The 23917-nt window shown below is 33.8% G+C and overlaps 3 protein-coding genes across 14 annotated transcripts in view; 1 reads left to right on the forward strand and 2 right to left on the reverse strand.

The window, feature by feature from the left end:
* On the forward strand, positions 1–12268 carry Tbc1d22 (TBC1 domain family member 22). 9 transcript variants are annotated; one of them, XM_086906871.1, is made up of 8 exons: positions 1–18; positions 8581–8754; positions 8864–9423; positions 9501–9631; positions 9728–9982; positions 10061–10310; positions 10418–10641; positions 10744–12268. In XM_086906871.1, the coding sequence occupies exons 2-8, from the start codon at positions 8672–8674 to the stop codon at positions 10882–10884; spliced, it is 1644 nt and encodes a 547-aa protein (XP_086762997.1). In that variant the 5' UTR covers positions 1–18; positions 8581–8671; the 3' UTR covers positions 10885–12268. The 9 variants fall into 9 exon arrangements, with proteins under 9 accessions (XP_086762997.1, XP_086762992.1, XP_086762988.1 ...); XM_086906866.1 differs by lacking the exon at positions 1–18 and adding an exon at positions 7659–7763 and having other exon boundaries at positions 8584–8754; XM_086906862.1 differs by lacking the exon at positions 1–18 and adding an exon at positions 7662–7763.
* On the reverse strand, positions 1941–6801 carry LOC100872738 (tetratricopeptide repeat protein 39B). 4 transcript variants are annotated; one of them, XM_086906859.1, is made up of 12 exons: positions 6357–6664; positions 5917–6038; positions 5281–5327; positions 5158–5186; positions 4881–5061; positions 4671–4803; positions 4099–4231; positions 3908–4007; positions 3777–3842; positions 2962–3683; positions 2642–2875; positions 1941–2563 (listed from the first exon to the last, which is right to left on the reverse strand). In XM_086906859.1, the coding sequence occupies exons 3-12, from the start codon at positions 5302–5304 to the stop codon at positions 2461–2463; spliced, it is 1725 nt and encodes a 574-aa protein (XP_086762985.1). In that variant the 5' UTR covers positions 5305–5327; positions 5917–6038; positions 6357–6664; the 3' UTR covers positions 1941–2460. The 4 variants fall into 4 exon arrangements, with proteins under 4 accessions (XP_086762985.1, XP_086762987.1, XP_086762986.1 ...); XM_086906861.1 differs by having other exon boundaries at positions 5944–6038; positions 6357–6482; XM_086906860.1 differs by lacking the exon at positions 5917–6038 and having other exon boundaries at positions 6648–6801.
* Apoltp (Apolipoprotein lipid transfer particle) overlaps positions 11351–23917 on the reverse strand; it is a 17262-nt gene continuing 4695 nt past the window's right edge. The window contains exons 9-22 of the mRNA XM_086906844.1: positions 23689–23830; positions 23425–23598; positions 22780–23325; positions 21775–22702; positions 18483–21480; positions 18009–18376; positions 16542–17935; positions 16284–16468; positions 16026–16180; positions 14759–15930; positions 14472–14683; positions 13213–14241; positions 12691–13134; positions 11351–12593 (exon numbers count right to left, since the gene is read on the reverse strand). Of these exons, the coding sequence (XP_086762970.1) occupies positions 12510–12593; positions 12691–13134; positions 13213–14241; positions 14472–14683; positions 14759–15930; positions 16026–16180; positions 16284–16468; positions 16542–17935; positions 18009–18376; positions 18483–21480; positions 21775–22702; positions 22780–23325; positions 23425–23598; positions 23689–23830 (9831 nt within the window). The 3' untranslated portion in view covers positions 11351–12509. The remainder of the gene's footprint in view (positions 12594–12690; positions 13135–13212; positions 14242–14471; positions 14684–14758; positions 15931–16025; positions 16181–16283; positions 16469–16541; positions 17936–18008; positions 18377–18482; positions 21481–21774; positions 22703–22779; positions 23326–23424; positions 23599–23688; positions 23831–23917) is intronic.

Consider the following 23917-nt stretch of genomic DNA (forward strand, 5'->3'; position numbering starts at 1 on the left):
GACTTTTATGCAAATATGGTAAGATTTTTATTTATTTTACTAGAAATAAAATATAATATATAAAATATATATTATATATAATTTTTGTTTCTTTCTATCCACAGATAGAACTAATTAGATTATTATTATTATCAATTCAAATATATGCATATTTTATATTTTATCATATATTTATTTTTTAAATGCATTATCAACGTTTAACTCATGTATTATTTTATTATTTTTGTATTTGTTTTGATTTTACACTCAATCTCAATGCTGAAAACATTTTTTAATAATACAATCTTTTCTTACATATCGTGCTACGCTCGATATTTCGATTTATCGAATTATTGAAATTGTTGAAATGTATCCAAATATCTTCTCATTTATAATTCGATATCGCAACAAGACGTATAATTCTGTTGTCAAAACTCATGATGGCTAGACGTTTTATTTCAGATATGTGATCTACTTGTTTCTATAATTCTTATTTAATAATTATTCTTTTTTCTCTTATATTAAAATTTTATTAAATGTTTTTTCAATTATTTATTAAATATGAATATGAATATTATTATAATTAATAATTCTTTGAATAATAATTTATTATTTTTTTATATTTTATCAATAACTTATAATATGTTCATATATTACTAACTTATATTTTGAGCTTTTAAAATAGAATTTGTGTTTTATTTTTTAATATAATTACACATCAAAAAAAGAATTTATATAGAAATAAATTTTTGTATAAAAAAAGAATGAATGAAGATTCCATATAATTAATATCCCATATGAATAGGGTAGGTCTCCGATTCGCAGCAATCTCCACGCGGTGAGACCTGGAAATCATTCTTATTTTATATACTATTTATAATTATTTTATATATAGCTCTATGATATAATTATAAATTGTTATAATAGCAAATAAATGAGCTAATTGGCTACGTACGCCATTAGATCTAGTTAAAAGATTTATTTTATCATTCATGATATATATTAATGTATATATAAATTTTTAGCATGAAATATAGATTTTTATTTTTTAAAACAATTTAATCAAATCTTTGAATTAAAAATTTAAAATATAAAATTAAAAAAAAAATAAAATAATAAAAAATCGAAAAATTGTGAAATTATAGAAAATTATTAGACAAATTAAATTAGACTTAAGTTGATGAACTTTTTTAAATAAATACAAATTTTAAAATATAGGATTGATAATATAAAATAAAATTTATTTTAGTTTAAAAAATTGAAATATTCAAAAATTTAAATTCTGCAGTCTAGTAATTTTTCTAATTTCATTTATTTAATTCTGTTCGTACTTAAAATTATTAATAAAAAAGAAATATCTTCGTAGAAAAGTTTTTAAAATGGCTTTAACAATCAGTTCTTACTCTATATTTATCTTTCTCTCATTTTCTATTTTTTCTTCGTTTGTTTTATTCATTACTTTCTGATTTCTAAATTTTTATTACGTTTTTTTTTTGTACATATCTTTTAAAATCTAAATAATTTTAGAGATATTACTAATTACCCTTTAAATTTTTACCTATTTCTTTTTTTATTTTTATTTTATTAAATTTTTACTTTTCTCTTTTCTTTATCTATATACTTGTTCTGCAAAATTTATGCATTTAAGAGACGATTTCAAAATTTGATTAACTATATTTATTTTTAAAATAGAAGTAAAAATGTATAAAAAAATATATTGAGATATGTAAAAATATATAATATATGTATGAATTTGTGAAAAAAATACACATTTATTTAGAATATCTATTTATATATAAAAATTTTATGGATTAAAATTCGGTTGCATTTATTATATATATATATATAGATAGATAGATTCAAGATAGATATATATACAAATCTATTAATAAAATATTGGGCAATAGATTTGTGAAAATAAAAATTAAAATAATGAATAAGATTTTTCGTAACAAGTTTGATCAGCGATAAATTATTTTTTATTTCCATTTTATATCCCTTTTTCATATTCCATGTATAATTCACTATACATTATAATTCATTATAAATATAACATATATATTGGTGAACTTATTAACATAAACGATTGTAATAATTTTACTACCACCGATTAAATTGATGCATTATACAATTATACATTTTTTCTTATAATACAAATAATTGAAATTAAAAAAATAATTTTTTTCCTAAACCTTTTTACCATAATCTTTCGTAATATACACATCATAATGTACAGTATATGTATACATTATGTAAAAATTATAATATTTAAATATTTTATACAATAAAAAAGAAATAATTTAGAATAATTTTAAATAGTAGAAGCACCTAGTTCTAGAAAAAGTATTAAAGATTATATAATAAGTTATCATATAAAAATAAATTATCAACAAAAATTGATAGTGCCTGAAATCTGCAATAGTGTTGCTATTGATAGTAATGAATTATTTCTTACAAAAAACTTATTTTTCAGGTACTATATTACATTAAAATATCTTCTGCTTTCTTTCCAGTCAATTTCATTAAATCAGAATGAATCCTAAATTGTAATCTAGATTCCAATAAATATCCAGTAAAATTTTTTCTGCAAAAAAATAAAAAAATTTATTGATAATAATAATAAAAAATTATCCCAAATATTCTTAAGACAAAAATTATTTACTTAGCATCCTCTAAATATCCAAGAGCGAGTTGAATATTTCCTTGATCTTGTGCCAATAAAGCTAATTCTACTGTTGCATAAGGAAGTAAATAAGTATCTTCCTTGATTAATTTATCCAATTCGAGAACGCGTTTCAAACAATTTTCAGCTGAAAGAGGATGTTTCAATTGTCGCAAACAAGCACCTTTTAGAAGCGATAAAAGTGCTTCATTATCTGCATGAAATTCTGTTTTCCTAGAAATTATTTGATTTTTTATAGTTTATACTGTCAGATGATATGATTTAAATTAAAAGAATAAAATCGATCGACAAAAACTTACGAAGTTTTTACAAGTTTTTTTTCAGCTTCTTCAATTACTTTAAACATATTTAACATTAAATCTTGTCGTTTTCCTACTATGCGAAACAAATTCCATACATACATAAGTTCAAATATAGGAAGTACTAGGCTTTTCTTTTGAGCAAAATATCGTTCAGTTTTTTTTATTACAAATTTTTCCATTGGTAATGATTTACCCGCAATACGTTGTTTAAAAGTAGGCGCTTGCATCATTAAAGTATCTATCGTTTGTTTTTCTTCGCTTTGTACCGATGGATTTTGCATCATAAGTATCGCAGCTCTTTGATACAAATAAATTGTACGTGACCAATGTGATTCTTCAGCTAAGTGACCTGCGAACATTGCAGCTTGATTCCATTGTTGCAGCGAACAATGTGCCCACATTAATTCCCAAAAACAAATATGATGAAATTGAGGCCATAAATCTTGACTTTTCCAAGATTTAGTATACCATTCTAAAGAGTTTTCAAATTTCCCTCTCGTTAATTCTAATCTTCCTTTAAAAAATAAAAACCATACGCCATTTGGATAAAGACTCAATTCTTCTTCCAAAACTTTTTCACACCAATCTAGATCGCCGTCGGTATGACTTAAAACGAACGATACCAGCAGATTGTAAGATAAAAGAAACATTGCACACAATACATGTCGTAATCCTCTTCTTTCTTGATATCCTGCTTCTAATTCTGACAAACCATATTCCTAATAATAAAAACGATACATCATTATTATGAAATGATAATGTTTATAAAAAAATAATTTTTTTTAATTATTTTAATTATCTTATTTCATTACCTTATCACCCGAAAATCCAATAAATTCTAAAAGTTTAATGATTTTTGCTGGCAATAGAGAGATCATCTATAAAACTCAAAAAATAGTTATTACATCTTATTTTATTACAATAAAATCATTCTTCTACATACCAAATTAAATGCGCCAATACCAGTGCGAACTCCACTTTCAAAATGTATTTTATAAGCATCATTTTCCCATTTACGATTATTTAAAATTGTTAAACATTCTCTGAAATAGAGAAATATACATAAAATAATATATGGTTTTTCAATATATATAAGATCAGCATAAATAATTCACAAAATGATGATTTGTTTACTTATATGATAAAAAACAGGTACGAATTTTCAATCCAGCTTTAACAAAGCTGACCAAAGTTTCGTCCTCCACGAACGTGAGCATTGATTTTAAAAAAAGTGATTCAGCATAACAGAGTTCTGCATGCACTTCATCTGAAACAATAATTCTATATCATTTTTGTTTCATGTTTAATAATATCTAAAAATCAAGTATGTCATATCATATTATACATAGATAATTTATAAAAAAATATGAAAATTGTTTTTTAATGAATAAATTCATATAAAGAATAAGTTTTTGTAATTAATATAATATAGTATTGAATTATTTAGATTGGTATACAGAAAATTATATATGTTTATGTAACAAATAACTCTGATTATACTCTCTAATTTGTGCATAAAGTTAAAATAAAATACAGAATTTTTTTTTTAATGCTGAATTAAAATATAAGAATTAGATTGATGGAAATAAAAAGTTATTTGTTAATTAAAAAAGCTCTTTTTTCTGAGAAATAATAAATGTGATTTTTGAGGAATTTTATTTTTATGATGCAATATATATCAAAATAATAAATTGTATATACATTACCAATTGTATAAGCATCATAATTAGTCTTCTTCACCATTTTGCCAATATTTTGCGTTAATGTTACATGTTTACGTTGCTTCAAGCACACAGTCATGCATTGTTTTACAGCTCCAGCTGCCTTTTCAATGTATTTCTAAGCAACACATATTACAATATATTATTGAAAAAACATATATTTTCCAAATATCACAATTTATTGCGATTTAATACTTGTTCGAATGTAAGAATAGCCTCGAGGAATGCAAATATACTTGTTCCTAAAGAATGATACATGCTACTGCTTGCCCATGGTTCCATAATTTTTCTTGCTTCTTCAAAATCGTTATTAAAAAAATAATGTATCGCTTTTTTTGCTTCCATTATTGCTGTATCTAAATCCATAGAAGTAGGCCTTAAAAAAACAAACCATAATTAATTTAAAATATATATAAAATATATAATATGTTAAATTTATGTATGTACAGTAATATATATAAAATATACTTACTGTGGTAAAGATTCCTGAGCATCTTGAAACTAAAATATTATAAAAATAAAGAATATTGTTAATTATCATATTAATTATTAAAAATAGAATAGTTTTATTTTTGACATTGAACTTGATTCATACCTCATCTTCTTCGATGTCCGACATTTTGAATTAATATTTGAAATATGCTTAAAAAAAATAATATTGAATGTTATTTATTGAAATTATTTTCATTTAATTTATGTGTGAAATTTCTATTGTAATAAAAAAAATTCTCACATTCAATAAATATTTTGCATAGAGATTTTACAAGAATTATATTTTACAAGGATTCTTTTATGAACTAGATATGTTAATTACTAAATGTGAAAGTCATTCTTCAACACAGATTTCTCATGTGCTCCTTTTACAATTTTAAGCCAATAAATTCAATTATTTTACTAATATTGCAACAAAGACATATATTTCATAGACATATTAAAATTATGATTACAACAAATGAAAATAAAAGCAATTTTTTATTATAATATATATATATTATTCATTTTTAATATATTTTTATAAGATATGCTTTGCAATATAAAATTATTCTTAATAATCATTATCAACAAGTTCATAGATAAATATATAATAATAAAGAATGATAAGATAAAATTCTAATATCACAATAAAAATATTTCACAAACATATTAAAAAAAATTATATTTCACAGACATATTAAATTTTCAAGTTAATAATTAATCATATTTTCAAAAATAAACAAAACTGAATTTTTACCTCAAGTTATGTAAGATATAAACATACTCTTGTTATAGAATTTTATATTTATTACATTTCTAGCTTTATGAATAATATCTTCTTTAAATATATCCAAAAAAAAGAAAATATAATATAATACGCTAAAAATGAAAAATACATATAATATAATATACAAAAATAAACATATACATATGATGTATAAACGAATTGTATATTAATTTTTCTTAAAATGTATTCAAGTTCAGTTTAAAATAGAATATTAGAAGAAAACATAATGGAGTTATATCGCGATAGACCTAAATTTCTCAAAAAATCAATTTCGATAAAAATGTAATTAATAAAGTAAATAAACTATACGGTCAATATTTATAAATTAACAAAATAATAATCTTATTTCACATTCTATATCGTAATATTCTATAAATTATTTTGCACATAGATGATTCAAAGTAACTTACCATTAAACCATCAAATGTCAAAAGATAGAAGAATAAATTCACAAAAAAAGTAATGAAATTAATGTTTATTTAATAACATCTTTAAACTAACATGACCAGATTTTAGATACTTATAAATGTTATAACAAATTATAATTATTTTTACATTTTTATTCGAGATTTACAAGAATTCTTGAAACACGCCGCTACAAACATAACGGCATAAAATGTACGCAACCGACAGTATACTGATTATGACAGGTGAATCGAGTCGGATCAACATAAGTAAGTATATAGATATCTACTACTTACGATAAGGATACAACTGTACACGTGACATTATCTTCCATTACCACAGTGGTACTTAATATATATAATACTAAAAGTTTTATATAACATTGAAACAATGATTTGAAAAGAAACTAATCAGATTAAAGCCAGTCAAAATTAGTTCTCTCATTAACTCTCAGTTATATTTATAATATCAACATGATTCAATTGTTTTTAATATTTTTTATTCATAAAAAAAATAAGAAACACAAAAATTTAATCAAAGATTAAGAATCACTGATGATTATGTGTTATTTTTACAAATATTATCTCCAATCTAAAAAATATTAAAGTATATATAATTTGTATGATTAGATTGAAATTATATTATTCATATAAAATTTGAAAAAAAATTTCTGATTAAATTTGATATTCTATTTGATTTGTTATTTTAATTATATTTTAATTATATAATTAATATTTTTTACATTACTACATTATTTATTACATTTTTTGTTTGTATGAAATGACAAAATTTAAAATAATAATAAATTTTATATTTAAATGAAAATTTATAATTTTACGATTTTTCAAATTCAAAAATAATTTTTTATTTTAAAAATTATATACTTTTTATCTTTAAATTATAATGAAATAATATATATTAAACTTCTTAAATAATAAGTATCGCTAATACATTATCTTGATAAAGATTGCATTATTTTCTCTACCGCGAAATATAGTTGAGAGATATACTTTTGCCATTATATTCGTATTTTTAAAAAATATTCTTTATTATACTTTATGTTTGCAATTAAATATAAATTTTTTTTATAAAATCTATATCTTTCGTGTGGTTTAATTTACCATTTATTTAATTTAATGTGTGTGTGTGTGTGTGTGTGTGTGTGTGGAAAGTATGTAGTATATATATATATATATTTACATATTATTAATATTTCAAAAAATATTTATATATGTTAGAATGTATTTATGTATGAATCGATGTGTATATATAGTAATATGAATAGTCATGTATGAAAAATTTAATTTAGCCATTTCGTCGATGGCAGCACTAGTATAGACGTGTCGTACGTCAAAAACAGTGAATGTACATAGAACAAAATTTTTTATTACAATTTACTTCTTATATATTTGGTAAATCCTTTAATAGCCATCTTATGACGTATGTTTTATAGTAATACGTTTATTGTATCATTTATCATTGAAATTTCAACTATATTAAAACTAAAAATCTAAAATAACTCTTTTTATGCGCACAGTGTTCCATACTTTAAACATTATTTGATGATAATTGCTTTTTTAACTTGTTCGTTATTGATAAAATTATATCATTAAAAATTCTTAGATGTAAGAGTATGTTTTTTATACATTTTACTTATTAAAATCAAAATATTTATAATTTGTAACATAACCTGCTTTGAAAGTAAAAACTAATATTTATAGACCTCTCTCTTTGATAATGCAATATTTTTCTATAAATATCATGTATAATTCCTAATGTAATTTATATATATATATGTATATACATACAAGCATATATATATATATATACAGATATATAAGAAAAAAATTCTCATATATATATATATATATATATATATATATATGAGAATTTTTATTTTTCATAAATATAGCTATATATTATTTTTAACTATTAATATGCACATTTATCATGATAAACCATAAGATGATGAAATATATATTATATTGTATATAATATATATTATATAATATATTAAAGTTTACATAATGTAATATAATAGAAATTAAAAAAAGATGAAATAGTTACGTAAGTTTTATAATATTATCTATTATTTTTTTATGTTTTTATATAAAATGAGATATATGAACTTTGTAATTTAAAATGTTCATTGTAATGACAATATGATTAAAAAGATAATGATTAAAAAAAAGAAGATTTTAATAAACATATCATCAAATCCTGTTTCAGTAGTTTTTTCTAAAGGAATGAGGACCTTGTATTGTTTTTTCAATTGTCTAAGAAAGGTGGCAAATGCTAGTTAACACAATTTGTTATAATTATGGAAAATCAAAGTCACCAAGGTGAAATTTATCAAAGCCATCAATCTTTTTGGAAGAAAAATACCCGTGCTGTTCCAGGCAGGTATGTACAATGATATGCTTCTAATAATATTTAAAAAATAAATTTATAATTAAATTTTGATATAAATTATTAAATATAATATAATTCTTTATATTTTGCCCAATAAAAGACCAAGTCCCAAACAAGATGGTAAACTTAGTAAAATAAGTACTGCTACATTGATGTCTGGTAGTTCAGCTAATATAATATCTACCAGTGGAACAATATCGGGAAGTAGCGGAGGTTCTACATCGTTTCAAGATTTTCAAGAAAGCGTAGATGATGCTTGGGATTCTGGAGATGATGAATTTTGCACTGTCTCAGATGTAAAAATATCAAAACGAGTTAGCCATTCTGCTGCTATTAGCGTTATTAATAGTCATAGATCAAGAAAAATGTGCATAGATTCGGGGGGGACAAATGTAAAATCTTCGCAACGCGTTCAAGAAATTATTCCCGAGGAAAAACGAGCAGAAGCTCTTCAAAGATTAGCCGTGCAACCGTTACATTTGCGAAATGTTAATTTATCTACACATTCTCAAATGAATAATAGTCAACATTCTTCGGAAGATACAGATATTAAATACGGTGCTTCCCCGCAACATAAACCGACGCAATTTCCAGGCAGGCCGCAACCGTTGAGACAAACAATCGCACCTACCAAATTTTTTATACCTTCTAAAGAACAAGGTACTTATGGAACAATTTTTTTTATATATCCATTCGATCTCAACGTATTCTTAGTTTTGATTTGTTAATAATTGTAGATGGGGAAAGTAAAATAGATAAATTTCAGTCTCTTCTGGAAGCTTCTGTATTAAACTTAGATGAATTAAGACAATTATCATGGTCTGGAATACCTGCAAGATTGCGATCTGTTACATGGAGGTTATTGTCTGTAAGTAAGAAAGGTAAACTATGCTGTACGTTTTATATCTAATAACAAAACTTCATAAAAAAAATATTAAATCATCATTTGTATTCTGCATAATAGGAATATTTACCAGCCAATTTAGAGCGAAGACAACACGTGTTAGAACGTAAACGTTTAGATTATTGGAATTTAGTGAAACAATATTATGATACTGAACGAGATGAGGGATTTCAGGATACATATCGTCAAATACACATCGACATTCCAAGAATGTCACCGCTTATTTCATTGTTTCAGCAAACAACGGTACAATTAATCTTTGAAAGAATACTCTATATTTGGGCAATTCGACATCCCGCTTCTGGTTATGTTCAAGTATGTATTTTTCGCCGTTATCTTCATCTCTGATATCTTAATATATTATTTTCATCCTTGTTTTTTTATTTCTTCTAGGGAATGAACGATCTAGTGACACCTTTCTTTCTTGTATTTTTGCAAGAAGCAGTGCCTGTATCAGCATGGCAAGATTTAGAAAATTACGATGTTGCATCATTACAAAAAGAACAACGGGATATCATAGAAGCAGATAGTTTTTGGTGTTTATCTAAATTTCTGGATGGTATTCAAGATAATTATATTTTTGCTCAATTAGGCATTCAGCACAAAGTAAATCAGTTGAAAGAACTGATACAAAGAATCGATGGTATATATATATATAAATATATATAAATCAAAATCATTTAAAATTTTTTTTTTTTTTTTTTTTTTTTTTTTTTTTCTATTAATCATGTATATAATTTGTTTCTTTAGCGCCTTTGCATCAACATCTACATCAACATGGTGTAGATTATTTACAGTTTTCCTTTCGGTGGATGAATAATTTATTAACGAGAGAAATCCCTCTTCATTGTACAATTCGTTTATGGGACACTTATTTAGCGGAATCCGATCGATTTGCTTCGTTTCAACTTTACGTATGTGCCGCGTTTCTTCTTCGTTGGAGACGTCATCTTTTATTGCAACCAGATTTTCAAGTAAGTTAAAATTATAATATTTCTACAAATTAAATAGTTCGAGATAAAATTATTTTTTAATTATTAACTATGTGGAGAAAAATCTTTTTATTATTTTTAAAGGGACTGATGTTAATGCTACAAAACCTGCCTACACAAAATTGGACAGATTCAGAAATAGGAATATTAGTAGCGGAAGCGTACAAATTAAAATTCACGTTTGCAGATGCTCCCAATCATTTGCAAGCTCATGATACCAGGTGACCATTTTGCGATGCGTTTAGATAACGGTGTTATAATCGGGATCAGAAACATTGGCACAAGTGATTTTGTGCTAAATCGATACGCCTATTTTTACGATCATCGTTTACGTTATCATACACCTCGGTGGCTCATAATTAATTTTAGGTTGTTTTCTATCTGATTACAAGTTATGAATTTTTAAATGCTTTATCCTGTAGTTCAAAGAGAAAGTTCTATGCTTACGTTATGTTTTTAAAAAATCAAATGGTGTTTATAAATTTTATTATTATTATTATTATTATTATTATTATTATTATTATTATTTTGTTATTATTATTATTATTATTACCATAATTATTATAAATATTATCATAGCAATTATTTTTAAAATAATCGAAATTAAGTTTTCCCGCCATTTCTCAATTAATTAAAAAATATACATGCAAGTTGAATTATAAAAAATGTAACGCGAATCGATTATCACTCATTTGTGATTCGTATTACATTTGAGTAATAATATATTTAGGATTATTGTGTACATCAGTAACATAAATAAGCGAAAGGTTTTATAAACCAGCTATACAATTATATAATTGTTATTTTATGTAGCGATTACAAGTTTTCTTCTACTCGTATAAATTTTCAGTTTGTGTTCGCTCAACAATGGAATTGTGTTTTTAATTTAAACGAAACGAAAGTATGCAGAAGTATGTCGAAATATATACAATTTACAATATACAAAACACGTATAAATAGAATATATAAGCAACTACAATGATATTATTTCCGTTTTTGTCAATTTTTGTTTTTAAATTTCAAGATGTTTATGAAAAGCGATATTCGGAATTTAGAATCTCGTATCGGAGAAGATTTTAAAATGTGATCTTTGCCATGTTATGCATTGCCATAAAGATAAAGACATATAATTGGAAAGACTATTAAATACCTTTAAAATATTTATACGTTATTCTTAATTATTTTACGACCATCTTACAAAGTAAATTAAAAAGCGTGATATATTTATCTTTTATCGGTGATCCAATTGACGTACGAACGAATAATTTAAAATATCGTTTACGCACGATAATTTAATGAGATATTATAAGTGTATCAAAAGATGCATTTGTCTGACAACATATATACATATATATATATATATATGTTGGAAAGAACCAATCGAAAGTTATAAAAGGAGAGAAAAAAAAATAATGCCCGTTCTATAAGATAAATCATACCTTTAACCAATAACATGGATTATCATTATTATCATTCGATCGTTATGTTTTTATCGATTAAATCTAAAAGCATAATGTTCTTTCATTGTCCGATTATCAATTATTTAATTGCAAACTTGTACACACCGAAGCGTGTAGCGTCGTTGATTAATAAAAAAAACGAGACTGTCTTTTTCTTATCTATGCATCTATATATACCTATATCGAAACATTTCCTGGAGAAGATTACAATCGAATATCATTATACAGATATATGCAATTATTTGCTAAATATACGATGCTAATCGTTGACAATACGTATTGAATACTCATCGTCGAAAGATATGTATGGCATTACATTGATAAAAGTTTTTCGCGTCGAGTGTTTGTGAAACGAGGAAGGAATGATACGTTCATCCATTTCGTGATTCTTCAAGTGTCATCGATATCAATTTGACCGTAATCGATGTTCAATGGTTGTAGAGATGCCAACGAATCGTTGAGATTGAACATTTCCTAAAAAAAGAAAAAAGAAAAATATGCGAATCGAATATATATCGGATATAAAAATTGTGGATTAGAAAAATAGATGGTTCGAAAAGAAAAAACTCACATAATCGACGGAAATCGGAGTTGGATATATGCAGGGGATACATTCCATTCGTGTGACACCATTATTATCGGCAGTGCATTCACAGTTTTGACAAGGATTAGGTTGCGCGGTCAAGGCTACTCTCTTCGAGAAGACGCTGGCGAATTTTTTAATCGAGGCCAATTTATCGAAGCGTAATTTATCACCGCTGAATATGGTTCCGTTAATCTCCAAAGATAAAGGTGTACAGTAGCCGAGCGCGCTTTTCGGAAGTTTCACTTGCCTTCGTAAATCGGTATCGCCGGTTAACGTTCTAGTATCCTTCTTCGTATACGATTTCGTCGCGTCCAATCCGTAAAAGATCTTGTTCAGTCTCTCTTTTTCGAATTCGAAATCACCGTCCATCAATATGTGAAGCGTGATATCGTGTTCCAATAATACCTCGTGTACCACTGAATAGTCCAGCTGGAAGGGAAGAAAAAAAATTGTTCAACGATAAGAGAAAAAGAGGAGAGGCGACTTGACGAATCGTTTCATTCGTACCATTTGATTTTCCGGCTCGCAATGCGAGCAAGGCATTAAAATGAACGTCTTGGATACACCGGCACGGAACACGAGTTTCGAGGCGAACGCGATTGCCGCAAAAATATCGCGGCTCCCATTGCCAACGGGCACGTGGTCGAAGAAATCGATAAATCGCGCCACGTTTTTGGTGAATATTTGCCCGTCGAAAGCTATACTCCTCGGATGATCGAAAACACCGTTCGCTCCGAAAGTAACCAAAGACCATCGATTATCCGTCAAACCATGATCCCTGAATTCTTTGTTCAACTGGGTGATCAACTGATCGATACTACGATTCTCTTTCACGTTACGATTACATTCTTTTCCCTCGACGATGAACACGACGTCGGTCGAGCTGGGCACTCGATCGCCCTCCAATTTCACGAATTGCCCTTCTGCTACTTGATCACCGTCCATCATGCTGCAATTGCTGCACACATCCGGTATCCTGAGATACGTGTCGTGGAACATGCAAATCTGCATGTAAGACAACGCCACGGTACAAGCTTCCGACACACCTTTGCTCGTCACACACATTTTTGAATATTCCTTCGGCTTGATCACGTCGAAGCAGCTTACGAACTCTGAACTTTTGTTCACGAACAAAGTATCGCAAAACTGCAAGATCATCGGATCGTCTTTCGATTCAGCGACCGGACCGGCCTCCGTTTTCCCAACAGTGCAATCATCTTGCCGATCGATCGACCAACTTTCGCCGAATGCGGTCACGTTTCTCGTCGCGATTCCGTTCGAACCTGTCATATCGTCCATCGGCTCGTAATTCATCGTTCCAAGGATACCGGCGGTTTTCCCGTGATACCAGCCGGACAATTCTAGCGTGCACAAATCGAATTTTAAATTGCACTCGAGCCGAAATTGATCTTGCCTACGTTCCACGATAACCACGTTTTCCGCCTGATAAACGTACGTAGTCCCATTTTCCAGTTGGATCGGAAGCACGAGATTGTTCGCTTCGCCGGGCCATCTTTTCGAGGCAAGTTTGACGCTCTGCAAAAATATCGTTATTTATATAAATAGACGAGAAAGAGGATCGAATCGAAATTGAATTCGTCAATTGTGGGACTAAAATAGTTAATCGAACCACACACACACACACACACACACACACACACACACACACACACACACACACACACACACACACACACACACACACACACCTACAACACACCTACAACACACGTACAACACACACACGCACGCACACATATACTAACGTCGTTGAAAAAATCTATTTCGAGAGCGTCTTTCCCAAGCAAGACAATGATCTTGCGCGTAATTCGATCGGATCGTTGCTGATACTCGACAAGAATGGCAAAGGTATCTCGCACGAAATCACGAGCAAGCAAGTAGGTGCAAGAGCCGACGAAGTCCGTGTGTCGGCCGTCGAAAGTAATAAAGTGTTGCGAGCCGATGATCATAGCTTGGGCTGAAATTCAAAATTCATTGGTGAGCAAAAATTCATCGCATGGTGGAACGAGAAGCAAGCGTGGTTATGTTGTACCTCTGAACGGTGGTAGCCAGTTAAACGGATCCATGTACGGTTTGTACCGATAGAGACTCCAGAAGGACACATCCGAGAAAGTGAAGTACGACTTGGCGTCGGAAATAGCTCTGATTTCGGGAATCTCGTGAAACTCAGGCGTTTGGTTGAACGCATGCCACGACATGGGAAGTTTTTGCTCGAAACACATGAGACCCTGCCTAGGATCGAAGATGAACTTTGTTTTCGCTTCCCTGTACCTGTTTTCAGCCTGCAAAGCTGTCTGGCTCACGTCCATTAATTTCATGTGAATCAGTCGGATCGCGTTTTCGATCTTCGCCCGTATCTCGAAATATTCGTAAACGTCGTACGCCCTGTCGTAGATCTGTTGCATCTTTTCCAAACTGTACCGTATGGATGGCAGTTTCTGCAATTCTTTCAATTCGGACACGATCTCGTCAACCACGTCCTTCAACTCTTTGCCAAACGGGACGAAGGTGAAATATCTCTCCTTCAAGAAACGTATCGTCAAAGCCGAGTACTTTTGAACGTTGGTCACGATGTCGTTCGCCTTGATATCCCGATAAAACTTGTCGATGTCTTGGGTTAAATTACTGAAACGATCGAAATAGGGGGATGCGATGAGATCGTTCCTTCGATCGTAAAGAAAATCGACAACTTCTTTGCTCGCTTTCCAAACGACCGTCTCCAGATAGTGAATAAATCTGATGAAAAGCGGCTCCACGAGCAGCAAGAAACGATTCCATTGTTGAGAGATCGACTGGGACATCTGCTCCCATAGATTCCATATGTATTTGACGAACGACACGTGAAGATCTTTCACGAACTTGTCGTATCTCTCGAGCATCTTGTCGATTATGGTGGCCAATTCGGAGATCATGTCGCCTCTTAGAATAGCGGTGACGAACTCGGGAATTTTGTTAAACGTGTCCTTGATCGTTTCCATCACCCAGAGCAACGAGTTTCTAATCGCTTGCCCAGATTCCCCCATTATCTCCCATATCTCGTTCAAAATGCTCGGCAAGGATTCTATGTGGCTCCGTAACGACAACTCGTCGATCACGTATAATCCGAAATGCACGATATCCTTGATATAAAAGTCATTCGCGTTGTAAGAATCGTTTAAATATACCTTCAACTCTTCCAAATCCGTGCGAAGCTCGTTCAGATTGCTGCGATAACACGTTGTCGTTACTCGATGATAAAATCACCAATTATACATTTCAACAATAATGCAAATAGCAGAATGTTAAAATTAATTACTCACTTCCAATCTTGGAGAAATTCTTGAAGATCTTGCTGAGCGTCGTCCCACACGTCGGAAACTATGTTCACGGTTTCGCTTTTCACGTATTGCTTCCAATAATAGATATCGTTGTTTATACCGTCGTACGCGTCTATCACCGTTCCTTTCACGAGAGCCTGCAACGAAAACAGCTTGGAATCTTTTTTCCTTTTTTTCGAGAATCGAAATGAGGGAGGGGAAAAAGGAAAAGAAGAAAAAAGAAAAAGGAAGATCATGTACAACGATATCGGTCCTGAGCTCGGGTCTCCAGCGTAGCGTGGACGTTACGAGTCGGGAGTGGTTGAGCTTCAAGTAAAAAGAGACATCTGACACGGTTGGATCATCCTCGTACGTTCTCCAAATGTTGAACACAGCATTCCGGGCATCGGGAATTCTGCCGTGCATTCGTAAACTTTCCACGGCGTCTGTCGATCAATTTTTACGAATAAATTATACGATGAATTATGAACGAATGGATTATCGAAAGATTACGCTAACCTGGAGTGTAGTTGACCATCATCCACGTTAATTTTTCACTGGGATCGAGGAAAAAGGCGCCGGTGGCGTTCAAGTTTGGCGTATTCGCGACACTTCCGTTAACAACGTATCGGCCATCGAACGAATAATACCGAATGTTCAAGTATTTGGCAGCTTCGTTGTGCTCTCGTTGGAAAAACAGTTCGTCGCGAACTAAATCGAGCCTCGCGTTCAATTTTCCGGTATCTCCGGTTATAAAGTTACGTTTGTAATTTCCATCGTTCTTAATCACGAATAGCGTGTTGTTATGCGTTTTGAACACGAATCCGTACACGTTCAAATCGAATCTCGTGCTTGGATGCCTGCCCCTTATTCGATACGAGTATCTGTTGAAAATCGGTAAATTACTTTCGTTTTTCAACGTGGCGGACAGCACGAACAATTTGCTCGGATCGGTGGAATAATCGGCCGTGAGAGTGAAATTGATCGAATCTTTGGAATTAATTTTCGCTAACTCGCCCGTCAAACAGGCCCGTTTCGAAAAGCTGGGATGCTTCAAAGCGAGACTGGCTCGGTGATGCACATCGTTCTTATCGTCCGATGATGACAGTTTTCTCCAGTCGAACAGCGCCCCCACAGTTTTAGGGCTTTCCGTCTCTCTGTCCCAGTCGAGTTTCAACTCGGACTCGAGTTTCTCGCTGTTGATCCAATAAAAACCGTCGAGGCTGAAATTTCTTCGGGGATAAGAGACGTTCAGAACCATAAATTGATTCTCCACGTCCTCGGTCGTTTTGTTCAAAATGTTTACGGAATAAGAAATCCAAACGTCAGGAGCCAGACTGAACCAGCTTGTTTGCTCGAATTCACCTGGCAAAACTTGATACTCGGTCTTCAATTGCACGGTCTTGTTCGAGTGCATCGCCTTCAACCGGATATCTTGGCCGGTGTGAGTAGTTTTGATCCACGATTCACCCACCACGTTGAACGCCGTTTCGTTGTCCAATCGGTACAAGTTGACATGTTTGAATTCCACCGTTGGATAATTCGTTCCTTCGTTCCCCGCACTGTACTCGTACTTATTTATATAAACGATGCCTATCGGTTTATACGAGTTTTCGATCATGATTCGCGTATGATCTTTTTCGAAACCGGCCCTCGACACGCTCGTCGAATTGTATCGACCGTGAAGAACATTATTCCCGTTGTACGTTAATTTGGAATAACCGGTGGTCGTTTGTGGCCGTTTCTTGTAACCGTACGTCAAATGACCGACATGGCGCGTGTTCAAAGGAATTTCCGCGTGCAATATTCCTTCGAGATCCGAGTTCAACTTTTCGCTTCGATAATTGTAATCGGAATCGAGGATCGCGATGTTCTGCGGCCAATACACTTTCGCGTATCTTCTGTTTCGTTGCCTGCAACACGTAATTATTGATATTGTAATTATTTACGATCGAAAACGAGTAAACGACGAAAGATTCGACTTACAGAGTGGTGAACACGATGAATTGGCAGCCTAACTGGGAAATATTGGTCAAAGGTAAGATGGAATCTATGGTCCCGTTCACGTTCATCAAACTTTCGTACGATACGTTTGCCGAGGCGATGCGCGTGCTCGCTGGATAATAAAGTTTGGCGTTTATCGACCGTTTGTCGCTCGACTGGTCCATAGCGTTATAATCGAACAAGAGAACTAACGTTTCTTGTTGTTGAAATTTCGGAGTGTACAGCGAATATCTCAGTTCGATCTCTTTATTGTCGAAGCTTAAATTGAACACGTTATTCACGGATTGAACAGGCAACATTCCCCAGGAGGCTCGAATATGTCCGTTGATGTCTCCCGTATCCATGTGTATCTGTACAGACATATCATTATTACCATTTGATCTACATTTGATCTACCATATCGACCGAATATGAAAACACACGCACACACACATACACACACACACACACACGTACCGAGCCATCGGAAGCATAGTTGACTTTGGCGCGCAGAGCGTTGTAGCCGATCACGTAAGACGCATCTTTGACACCTTGGTTGCCGTGATAGCTAACGAGAAGACGATGATCGTCGTTGTTGGGAGGTGGTAATCTAACGGTGAACACTCCGTCGATATTCTCGTGATTACGAAATCCGATCGTCGCGTTCGCCGCGAATTTCCATTTCTCGCGATCGACGTCCAAATCGAAACCAAGGTCCACGTTTCTGAACGCGTGACGAGGATTCTTGAAAAATAATCGGCTGTCGACGACTTTATCCTCCGCGTTTTTCGATCCTTGATGTCCGATCAATACTCTTCCTAACAAATCTTCCATGTATAACAACTTCCATTGAACGGTCACGTATCGAGATTGCTCGTTCAACCAATTAATCAACCGAACGTCACCGCTGTTGTTCGACGTTAACACACTTCCCTCCAAACTCGCGTTTCGAATCTCGGCCAATGGTGTTTCAGCGCCAACGTACAACGTCGCGTTACCATTCTTCTCGATCTTCGTAAAAGCGATCAATCCAATTCGATTTTTTTCGCCTGACGATTTAAGGATATTCGCATCGACTCGCACATCCCAATTCAAAGAATCGATCAATTTTGCATCGATCGATCCGTTTATCGCGTGACCTATCAAATCAACGTTCAATCCGTGCTCTTCTTTCTTCAATTTCACAAGTAACATATTCTTGTTATCGATTTCGCCTTCCTTTGGCCACACTGTCACGTTAAGAGCGCGCAAACAACCATTTTCCGTCGATTCAAAGGTACCAGAAACATTGCGCGTTTCCATTGTTACGCGATTACGCAATTGGCCGTTAAACGCGCGCACTTTTGAATCGTTTGAAGCCATTTTCGCGGTTTCGCCGTGAAAATCGAAATGTGGCTTATTACTCGAGGCGGGAGTGTACAGCTCAACTTTCATGATACCATCTTTGCTATAATTCCCCGATAATTTATAATGGTGATTGAGCAAGTGTCTCGCTAAAATGTTCAAATTCGCGGTACCGTTGCTCGCGATCGTGTTCGAATAAGAAAGCTGGATTTCGACGTTTTTCAATAACTCTATCCAAGATTTGAAAGCAACGAGAGCTTTGATATGATTTTCCGTCGCGTACCAGTTCGATTGGAACGAAAGCGAGATGGGTTCGGCTATTTCACAGGTCACTCTCGCGTATTTTTCTTTCACGGTAAATTCACGTTTAGCGGTGACGGTGGATTTCGGTAACTTGAGCAACGGTGTATCGATTTCGACAACAAGAGTCGTATCCGTTAAAGTTTCTTCCGATTCGAGAGTTCCGGACAAATCGATCGTACTATTCGGCGCGCGAATATCGACTTTTGCCCTGTAAACGTTCTCATCGATGTCCAGGCTGGTACTCGTGCGCACGAACTTTATAGATTCCAGAGGAGTTTTCAAATTCAATTGTAACGCGTGCATCTGCGAGTCGTCCGATTCGTTCTCGCGATAAGCGTAAAGCACGAACAATCCGGTCTCGTACCAAGTCGTATTTTGTCGCACGTTTACGATCACTTCCATTTTATAATCGATCGTCTCTAGATCGACGATGAACGAATTTACGCAAACGATCTCGTTAACGAACTTGAACGGAACGATCACGTTCAATTCGTTTTTAATATTGAAGAGATCCTCCATCCAGAATGTGTCGTCCAATAGAATCTTTTTATCGAAATATCGCAAAGATCCGGCAACCTTGTAAGTCGATCCTTCTTTATCGACATCCAGTTCTCCTTCGACAGGCTCGACAATCGCGAGACAAACGTCGAATTCCGCGTGCCAATGAAGGTTAGTTTCCTCTTCCTCCTCCTCCTCCTCCATGATTTCTTCCATCCCCTCCTCTTCGATAATATCTTTTTTTCCTTCGGTCATCTCCCTATTAGTGTCATGTTCCTGCGAGTAATCCCGCGTTTCTCCAATTTTCGTGCGATTGTTCGCCGTGATAATAGGTATGTTGACTGGTGCAGGTTTTGGACCAGCTTTGGCTCTCGCACCGAGTTTCGTCTCGCCTAATCTTTTATCGGACAATCTTAAAGAGAATTCCGTATCGATTTCGAAATAATTATCTTGGGTGTTTATCGCGATCAATTTGGCAACGATTCCGCTCTCCTCGAAACCATCGAGCGGCGTAAATAGTACGTATCTGTAATGAAAATCAGTGATGTTGCGATAATGCCAAATACCTTGAAACCCACCGACCATACGATTGTATCCGACACGAAAATCGGCCTCTCGCTCGTTCAACTTGGCGATCGTGAGTAACCTGCGAACCATTTCCAACGGGGTTGCGAGCAATAGCTGGACGTTAAAATTGTGATTCGGCGTGAAGAATTGGCATAGCGCCTCGAAACCGATATCACCGACAGGTGTCACTATCTCCGCGACCACGTGTTTATTCTTCTCGGAGAGGCCGAATCTTCCACGCACGAGGGAGAACTTTTCCAACGGAGTGGTGACGTTGAATTCCACCATGGATTCCTTCAAAAGATGCAAATCGCCCACCAATCTTCCGGTATAAATTTTCTTGTCCAGATTCAAGTTAGCCGCACCTAAGAACTTCCAATCCGGCAACGCTTGCAATTGGCATCTCATGTCGGTCATCTTGTAACGAGTTATCGGCGATTCGAAATGCAAATTACCGGTCAAGTTGAAAACATTCTCCGATTCTTTGTCCAAATACCAAATACTCCAAGCGTTGATAACTTTATCCAGATGATATTTCGCCAATAGACGAGTGTCGGCGATTTCCGAATTGACTATTTTGTGGGTTATGTTGACGATAGTGGACGGAATGAATTGCACAGAACTGTTCAACCCATAATTGATCCTCCACTCTCTAACATCGTCGTGTTTTTCCGCGCTCCCGTCTAACTCCGCGATCAATCGTTGCGAATCCTTCCAATACGCGCTGCTGCTCACTTTTATCCGATTCCGTTCCTTCGTATACCTGCAAAACGATACGAACCGATTCATTATATACGTATATGTACGCATAGTAAACCCATTGTAAAAGTAACTTTATTTCAATTACTTATTAAAACATATATTCACAATAACTATCACAATCGATCCGCTTCTTATATAATCTCGGCTGTTTGCCGTTACAATTATTTGCAATTGTTATTACTGTTCGATAAATTATTCGAAGTAACTTTACTCGTAACTTCGTAATACACAATTCTTCGTCGTGGAGAAAATACACCGATCGAGATTAATGGGACAAAAATTTCCAACTACTTGCCTAGCGTTTAAAGCAGTTTTCTTCCAATTTTCAAAGGGTGTGATCAATCGTGTCTCCAAACTGGTAAACCTGATCACCTCGTTCACCTTGTACTCCGTCGCGATAAATAATTTGATCGTTTGTTCCGGATTCCAATCGAGCGAGGCGTCCACGATGTAATCGTAATAACCGCGCGCCGTTACCTGACACGAGCAAACAACGAAACGGCCCGGATACGTGAGGGTTGCTACAGCGCTAACGTTCCTCTCCGTTAATTGTTCCTCCGAGTTAGCGGCCGGCAGCAATTGAATCGTTTGCCAATTTAAGGAGGAGAACAGGGCGAGCTTCAACGCGGGGTCACGATTCGCGTCCCATTTCACTTCCGCCCCGAACCCTTTCTCGTTCCTCTCGTTGATGCCTGTCAACGCGAGATGCACGTCTCGCCACTTGTCCAAGTGTATCTCCATTCGGATCTCCCGCTCGGTGTTCACGTCGGTCGTCACCGAATACACGCTCCCCTTGTACCTTCCCTCCACGTACGATATCGAATTTGTCGGCGTGGCAACCGTGTGATTTAAGATGAACGCGTACTTATCCCGATCCACCTGCTCCACCCGCAAATCGATCCTGATGTCGCTGTAATTACGATACAATTTGCAATGGACGAGAATGTCGTTGGCGAAACTAGGGGATTTCAAGACGAGTTTCAAACTGTGGCTGACCACGGTTGCCACCGATCTGTCCGAGTAGGTGCCCCGTGCCGTCACGTTGTGCCCGCTGAACCAAGTTCCCGAAAGATCCAGCTCGTACATTCGCTTCGATCTCTCCGTGATTCGCACGTCGACCAGCATCGAGTTGAAGTTTGGAATGGTCAAGTTCGCGTGGCCCTCCACGGCGAACGTTGGGCCACGTGGCATCAACAAGTTCACCGTTAAACTGATCTCTTTTCCTGAAAAACAAATTGATTTTGAACGAATTGAAGGGACGCGATCGAGCAAGATGAATCGAGAGAGATATGGAACCGACCTGGAGCGTATCCTATCAAGAAGCTCGTTTTCGACTCTGCTCCCATAGAGTAGTGATTAACCTTCGCTTTCACGTCCAATTTTTGAATTGGTTTCGTTATGGCGATTAACGCGCTCACCTTCGTGTCTTGATTTTGAAAATACGTTTTTGAATAAAAGATGACCAATTGAGCGGTAAGTTTGTGACGCTCGTCCATAAGATACGGACTCGAATTCACTTCCGCGTGCAACTCGAGGTGGCCGAGCGCTTGCTGGTACCAGGCGATTATCACTGTATTTAATTGTGGATACGCGGTGGAGTGTAACTTCAGATCGATCGTTTTATGCGTCAAAGTTTTCGAGGAGCGATTCGAGGACGATAGCTCGAGACGAACGGTTTCCTTCTTCGGCATTGTTTGCAACTGATACTCCAAGTTGAAAACGCTGGTCAAGCTTATGTTCCTGCGGGCGATGTAACCTACCAGCTTGCTCCACACCTTCTTCGTTTGAAACGTCAGATCCACGTTGCATTGGGAAACGTTATTTTTCGAAGCGTTTCGGATCGTACCTTCAACCAACAGCCAATCATTAAAAATTGTGTTCTCTTCGATTTCTCGAAATTGATGAGAAAAAGATAGGGAAAAATATATATAGAGATAAAAAAAACCTTGAAGAGCGGCGATCAGTTCGTTGTTCACGATCAGATGCATTTGAGGGGCAAACGTGTATCCGTAGTGAAATCTTTTAATCGCGTAGCCGAAACTCGCGTCCAGATGCTTGGTGCCATTTATATCGAAACCAATGTCCACAACCGTCTCGTTTTCCGTGCTCTTGTAGGTACCTAAAAAACAAAAATTATAAATAATTCGTGTCTACATTTTTCGTTATTCGATCTCCTCGTTATTGCGAAGAAGCACAATTGCCACATTACCTTCAGCCACCAGAGAATTTCCAGCGGATCGCAATAAAACGGTAACATTGTGAGTTTTCGCATCGAAGGAAATCATCGCGCTTAATTCCCTGTTCACTTGCGACCCAGACGTGTCGTATGCGATTTTAAAAGTATTTTCATCCTGCGATAAAAACGAAAGGGAAACGTTAACGAGCTTTGTTCGTTGAATAGAAGGAAAAAAAAAGAAAAAAAAAAAAGGAGAGAAGAA

This window comes from Apis florea, unplaced genomic scaffold (assembly GCF_048593485.1).
Source record: "Apis florea isolate Af1SG1 unplaced genomic scaffold, ASM4859348v1 contig_2495_pilon, whole genome shotgun sequence".
Classification (NCBI taxonomy): Eukaryota; Metazoa; Arthropoda; class Insecta; order Hymenoptera; family Apidae; genus Apis; species Apis florea.